At 46.8% G+C, this 7,496-nt stretch overlaps 1 protein-coding gene across 1 annotated transcript in view; it reads right to left on the bottom strand.

Annotated features, from left to right (window-relative positions):
* Positions 1-1,250: 1,250 nt before the first annotated feature.
* LOC144111919 (uncharacterized) overlaps positions 1,251-7,496 on the bottom strand; it is a 67,858-nt gene continuing 61,612 nt past the window's right edge. The window contains exons 5-7 of the mRNA XM_077645006.1: positions 5,954-6,007; positions 5,846-5,876; positions 1,251-1,331 (exon numbers count right to left, since the gene is read on the bottom strand). Of these exons, the coding sequence (XP_077501132.1) occupies positions 1,251-1,331; positions 5,846-5,876; positions 5,954-6,007 (166 nt within the window). The remainder of the gene's footprint in view (positions 1,332-5,845; positions 5,877-5,953; positions 6,008-7,496) is intronic.

Genomic DNA, 7,496 nt, shown 5'->3' with positions numbered 1-7,496 from the left:
TTGAACTCATAATGCTCTGCTGCTGTGCTCCGAGACAATGCAGTAATGGTTCAAAGTCCACGTCTGCAGCAACTTACAGACCACTCCCAAGCACACCGTGTGCATTTAATCCAGCGGAAAGTGTTTCACCACGTCCACATGCAACTCCAAAAGTGGACTTGCAGCGTTGTGGTGGCCAGCGTCTGCCATTGTGCGGCAAGAATCATATCTCCTATTCCATTTTTGAAAGCAGCACACATGGGATTCTTTGCCTGTGCTCAATTCTTTCTCCTTTCTGTGTGCAGCGGTCACAACCTAATAACCAGTACCAGTTGGTACATTTGACATACGAACAGGCTGGCGCATCACAGATTACTGCAGCAAGTGAAACACTGTGACATACACCTTTGATGATGACACCAGAAGTTTCCATACTTTTCATTTCTTATAGAGATGGCCGCAAAAACTATGCAATATTTGTAAGCTTCTTTTTTGCCACAATATAGAGACAGCAAATGGTCGGCTGTCAACTGCATTCGCCACTGAACACAGCAAAACCCAGAAGACCAGCGAAGAGCCCTTGAATACAGGTAATCCGTCGATGTTCACGTGGAGGTCAACGATAGTACCTGCAACATCGCGAAGACCGTTCTTCACTCTTTAGATCATCTGACTTCGTAGGGGAAAATGCCCGTAGTCGTTAAGAACATCAGCTTTTCGCTCAGACGTCAGTAACGTGCGAGCGTCACGAGGTAATGGATGGACAAGGCGACACAAAAGCAGACAGAGGTCATTGACTGCCGAATGGGTGAGTGAATGCTTCCGAGCTATGTCCGCTAGCTCTCGTGCAGCTTCTGTCGTTGAGGGGCTTGCTTCTGTGCTTTCTTGCGCGGTAGACGGATCATTCTCGGACGACCACGAATATTTGGCACTGTCATCAGAATCGGCTGGCAAGTGAGGCCATTCAGAAACTCCGATTCGTCCTGCGGATGCTTCAGAGCATTCTTCGGGCCTTCTGCGTGTGTCCGCATTGTCGGCATCGATTTCACTGTCTTCGCGTGCAGTCGTGGAAGGCCCAAGGCCGCCCTCGGCGGGAGAGGAAATGTCGCGGTAAAAATTCGGTGACCTCCCGGTTCAGCCGCCCGTATTTTTGCCACTTACTGGCCATTCAAAATGAGAACGAGTGCTATCGAGAAGACTCAACCTGAGTGCGCAACGAGCTGGAGCTCTTCGAAGGTAGGCGAGTCGATCGGCTCTTCTCCTCAGCCGGCTCAGCTGTCATCGGCTTGCGGGAAAAAAGAAAAGTGGTAGAAGCGGAAGTGGCGGAAGTACGTGTGGGTGGTCTGAGGTACCTGGGAAGCGAAGTTAAAGCGGCAAACTTAAATTCAGCTTTTGGAATGTTTTCGTCAAACATGATGACCTCTCATAAGAGGACTTGAGTGATCACTTTCAATAAGTTAACGGAGCTACTACTACTAAATTATTTTCTTCCACCATGACTGTAACTGAGTTACTAGACGAGCAAGCTGGCAAATATCCAGTGCTGGGCTCCAGACGAAACGTGCATTGTTTATGCTCACAATTAATGAGCAAAATTCAGATCACGCTCAAATGAGTAAATCGCAAATTGTAGGCTACTTAAAGTTCTTCAGTGATACATGTGCTTAAAGCCCTCCATAACGTTTTCTGGCGACCAGGAACTGACCGACGATTACGGTACTCGGCAATGCTTAGTTTGAGCGCGCTCTTCAGGTATTTATGTTTTGTGTTTGAAGGAGGTTTTCTGTGACTGATTGGATCAAAAACGATGTAAACGCGTGAAAAGGCTTATCAAGCATAAAAAAGGAAATGAACATAATAAAAATAAAATAAAACTAAAGTAAAGAACGGGAAAATAATAAAAATAAATAAAACAAACCAACAAAACTTCTAGTAATAAAGAAAACAAATTAAAAAATGAAAAATTCAGGGAGAAGCGAAAAAGAAAGGCCTTCGCATTTCCGCTCTTAAACAGACTGAAGTGCATTCCTGTAATTTTTTTAAAGGCGAAAGCCCTTAATAGCTCATCGTTGTCCCTCCGTCCGCGAATTCTGTCACACTATGACGTTATCAATAGCATAATTGCTATAATGCATATACTGACGAAGAAGAAGGAGCGCCGACCAAAGAAAACAAAAAACATAAACAGACGTTTCGGCTCCCGTACGGGAGCCTTGTTCACATTGAAATGAAGCAAGCAGCTCAGTGGCATTACATATGCTTGAAAAGAGGGCGCAGGGAGCGTGCGTAGATTGGGTTAAGATTTCCATCGTTGCGGTTTAGGGTGTGACTAGTAGTTTGGATGATTAATGATTCCAAGTGCAGGCGAGGGTATAGCTTCTTTTCGGTTGAAAGCACGTGTGCCCGACCCCAGTCGATGTCATGGCCTGTAGATACTGCGTGCTCGGCGATAGCATTTGAATCCACTTTTTTGTTGCGTACATCGTTACTATGTTCCTTTAGCCGCCTCTCGAAATTTCCGGTTTCGCCAATGTATGCGTAGTCACAGTCGGAACAAGGAACCTTGTACACTACGCCTGGATATTTTTCTTTGGGAAGGGGGTCTTTGACATTTACCAACGCATGGCGCAGTTTTCTTGTCGGAACGTGGGCGATATGAACACCAAAGGTGCGCATGATGCGTGCTAAAGCCTCGCTTAGTCCGGGAGCATAGGGCACGGCAGCACGTTTCAAGGGTGACAGAGGAGTATCGCTTGCTGGCCGACATAACTGTTTTTCCACGGATTGCACAAATGAGGTCGGGTAGTTGTTGCTTGAAAGTTCTTGTCGTATAGTTTGAAAATCAATGGCCTGGTCTTCAAGGGAGCTGCAGATGCGTTAAAAGAAAAGTTAAAAGAAATAAAAATAAAAAGAACAAATAAGAATTAAAAAGAAACGATCGTTAACGTCCCCTTCAGTGTTCCTGAATTTGTAGCCGTCCTGCCCAACAAGCGTTCATTGATTAGAAATTAGTCATTAATTAGCCAAAGTGGGTGCAGAATGGCTTTCGCCTCGCGCACTTAAGCTCACCCTCAATTTTCGTAGAGGAGCCGCAAAGAAGAGAAAGAGGATCGACATGCAGGAGCGAAAATATACCCAGGAAAAATATACCCAGGAAGATATGACTGAACATATATTTTATTGAGACGCTTTGGTATGTCGATGCCAGCCAGATCAGTGTCCCTATACGGTCTGGAGTTCTTGCACCGCCGGTCTAGGTCTACTTGCACCACCACGGTGGCTGACGCTGTGGGCTGTTGACCAGAGTACCCAGGTTCCAGCCCGACAGCGGCGGTTGTGTTTCGATGAAGGCGAAACCCAAAACGGTATCAGTGCAAGATGAACGTCCGCAGGTGGTCGAAATTATTCCAGAGCCCTCCATTACGGCGCCTCTTTCACTCCCACCTTCCTCTCTTTCCTTACATTATATAATTAAAATTGGTTTTTTGGGGAAAGGAAATGGCGAAGTATCTGTCTCATATATCTTTGGACACCTGAACCGCACCGTAAGGGAAGGGATAAAGGAGGGAGTGAAAGAAGAAAGGAAGAATAGGTGCTGTAGTGGAGGGCTCCGGAATAATTTCGACCACCTGGGGATCTTTAACGTGCACTGACATCGCACAGCACACGGGCGCCTTAGCGTTTTTCCTCCATAAAAACGCAGCCGCCGCGGTCGGGTTCGAACCCGGGAACTCCGGATCAGTAGTCGAGCGCCCTAACCACTGAGCCACCGCGGCGGGGCAATTTCCTTACATCGCGGTTCAAGTGTCCACGTAGAATTGAGAGAGATATACTGCGCTTTCCTTTCCTGAAAAAGCAATTTTCGTATCACTGGTGTATTTCTCGTTCTTTCCCTGACCCTGGTTGTACACTATAGGCAGTAGCTCGTGTGCTTAAAGGAATATATAGAGAGCTTTTATTAAAGGCAAGATAAAAAAAAAACATCGCACAGAGAGAGGCGCACAGGACGATCCAGCGTCGTGCTGTGTGTCTGTCTGCGTCCTTCTGCTGGTTATATTTGTTCGAAATATGTAAAAATGATTGGTGTAACGTTATGAGACCGGAAGCGGCAGAGCAGGTGAGGGAACAAACGCAGGTTAATGATATCCTAGTCGAAATCGAGAGGAAGAAATAGGCTTGGGCAGGGCATATAATGCGCAGGCAAGATAACCGCTGCTCCTTAAGGGTAACGGAGTGGATTCCAAGAGAAAGTAAGCGTAACAGGGGGCGGCAGAAGGTTAGGTGGGCGGATGAGGTTAAGAAATTTGCAGGAATAGGGTGGGCGCAGCCGGCAAAGGACCGCGTTAATTGGAGAAGCACGGAAGAGGCCTTTGCAGTGGGTGTAGTCAGGCTGATAGTGAGAATAGATAGATAGCTTTTAATTGCGTTTTATTCTTTGCAATGATGCGTAAAGCAAATAACTATACACTGATCACCATTTGGCATTCGCCATTCTTATGTTTCGGTTTACACAGCGGAGTGATGAAAAAAAGTGTACGTCTTCCAAGTTCAGTACTGGTGATGCTAGGAATGAAAAGACTGCGGTGTAATCACGCCTTCGTCGTTGTGATTTACTACATCGCTAAGATGTCTTGCGCATCACTAACAAGAAGAAAATATGCAGCCAAAATTTGGTTTCTGCACTGAATACCGCAGCCAGCCACATTATTTCATTCTATTTGGTGTTGCTTTGATTAGCCACCACTACCAGGTCAAGAAATCTTAGACGCCAGCAAATAACTAATATCAATATAGGATTTCATGAGAATGATTATCCAGATTAAGAAAGAAATCATTAAAAATGGTTTCAGAGAATGGTCATGGCACAGTGTAGTCACGGTGGCGCCAGCGACTGCTCTGTTTAAAAAAAAAAAAGCAAACATATCATCTATCCACATATACCAGGTTGGAAGACCGAAGCGCAATGTCATTCCGTGGCAGAATATAATCCGAATAATGACGGGGATGAATACCTAGCTGAGAAATTTGTACAGAACAGTTTGCGTCACTTTATGCCGATAAATTAAAATACTGATGGAAAACTCTATATGCTCAAGAAATTGTGATGACAACCGTTTGGTCTTCAGTGCCCAGCAGTAAGGAAACAAACAGGAACTTCCGGCCCGGACTACTAAGCGCAGTGACATGTAAAAACACGGCTCGTATTTGAAATTTCTTCCCCGTGTGCTCGCCGTGCCCGTGTTGGAGCTTGAATAGGTGCGTGCAGTCCAGCGTGAAACACCAGCTTTGTCGGCTTTATCATCCGTTTTGTGGAAGACTGCTCGCCAAGATAGGTAAGTAAATTTTTGTCAGTACTAGCGCTGGATTTAAGTAGCCACTTTGGATGCTACACGTAAAAATGGGACCACACGCATATGTATGTATACCCAGGCACTGCAATGGAGCTGCACCGATGCGCTCGAGTGCCTTTCTCAAGTGGTTAAACTATCAGCTTGTGTGCAATTTCTAGTTATACATAAATCTCTCTTGCACTTCTCGGGTGCATTATGACTAGCGTTGTTTGCATGCTGACAATCCTAACATGTGACCACCGCCTTGCTTTCAACCGCGGGCTCTGACAACGCGGTATATTGCAACCGTAGTGCCGCGTTTTGCTGTGAAGCGGTTGGCCGTTTTCTAGATTAGTCGACAGCAACGATAACTGACGTCTGACCAGCTGGAAACTTAAGGACGTTAGGCCCCCATAACCCGTATTTTTCATCCTAGTAGTCATGCTGGACTGTAGTAAACCTGTCGGGAACGTAAATTTTTTAGCGAGAGTGAATACGCCTAACGCGTGTAAAATTTTCGCGGTGGTCGACAAAACCAGTATCGAACGAGTCAAGCATAAGCTTGCTCTACATATTTGTGGCTTTACCTTGCATAATTGCGTTTCAGAAAAAGGAAGAGGCCATAACCGCAGTACGTTTTCTGCGTGGTAGCGTTCGCGAAAGAAATGGATTCAGTCGGTGCAGTGCCGACTAACTGGCTGACGAAGTCAAGACAAAGGTGCTTGTGGCCACCTCAAGGCACTACAGTCTGCCACTGAGCACATGGCGAGGAAGAGGGTAGAGCCACTACTGGACTGGCAGCGATGCCCTTGTAAGATGTTGGGATATGCAGGTAAGAAAAGAGATGTGCTTTCGAGAAACTCAGAACATTCTTTTTCGGTTTTTTCTTCCCTAGTCACAGAGCTGAATAAAAAATTTAAGTTATGGACTTCAAAAATTGTGTCTTCGACTGGTCGCTCCCGTCATCCGGTTAGGATCTGGCAGAGTGGGAGCCGCTCTCGCTCTGAGCGCATAGCGAGACTAGTCAAGTCGAATGGTCAGCGAGTTTTTAGAGCGGGAGCACAGGAGGCAGAAGGGGCACGCAACTTCCGGAGCCACTACGTGGCACCGCTGCTGATGTGAACAGTAGCCGCACGTAAGGTCCCTTGATTACCTTTAGCCGCACGTGGCCGCACACAGTTTGCATGGCTGTCGCCGCTTAGCCTGTATAAATCGCTACCCCAGCTTTCCGTCCCACGGGACACTCATTTTTTGACCTCGCCTTGTGGATAGTACTGTCGGCCTCGTCTGTGCTGCTACTGGAGTCGCTGTTGTCATGCGACAGCAACACAGACCGCGTTCCTTGCGTAGTTATCCGGCGTCTGCTGGACATTTTGCCTCGCACAGCGCGGCGCCCGCAAAACACAACACAGCAAGGACGCTACTACTGCGTAAAAAGCCTACACTTGCTTCTGCCTACGCGCAGGGGACGCCGAGGCCTCGCACCGCTTTTGCGAAATGGCGGAAGTGGCTCTGTCACGTGGACTCATCTCGGAGCCGCTCCGACTTTTTTCTCGGAGCGCGTCAGAGCGGCCAGTTTCGCCCAGCGGAATGTGCGGTCGCCTCTCAGAGCAACCTAGAGCAAACTAAAGCTACCAGTCGAAGACACCAGAAGAGTTGGAGACATAGCAGAGCAGTAGTCACCTGCTTGAAGTGTAAACACGGGCAAATACATGCACATCATGATTACATGCGGTTAACCAGGAGTGGTTCTGCATTTATCCCATTGGAACTAACAGCGGAAAGCAAGCTCTACAACAGGTAACCAGGTGTTTGCCGTGTAAGTGCAACAGGGCGCGTAGCATACACTCGAAGCTTGCATACTCAACACCAGTAGCTTCATTCCGGGTAGCAGGTAAATATTCTCAAATCAGAGATATAACTGCCACAGTGAAAGAAGCAGCTAGAAGGAAACTTAGGGTAAAATCGAGCAGATGTGCAAGGATTAAATGCCCAGGGCATATCCAAGAAGTGGTGCCACCACTCGCGCTACCAAAGCGTATCAACTTCATTTCTTTGCTACAACTCATACTGGATTAGGGTTGCTAACGTATCCGCTTCACATAGTCAAAATTGCTAGGAAAATATTGTGGGATCAATTCTTTGAGAAAACACAGATAGGATGGAATCAGTCTCGCTGTGTCTTGA

Source organism: Amblyomma americanum, unplaced genomic scaffold (genome assembly GCF_052857255.1).
Source record: "Amblyomma americanum isolate KBUSLIRL-KWMA unplaced genomic scaffold, ASM5285725v1 scaffold_13, whole genome shotgun sequence".
In the NCBI taxonomy this organism is placed as follows: Eukaryota; Metazoa; Arthropoda; class Arachnida; order Ixodida; family Ixodidae; genus Amblyomma; species Amblyomma americanum.
The sequence above is the reverse complement of the archived record's forward strand: the minus strand, read 5'-3'. Positions and strand labels throughout refer to the sequence as shown.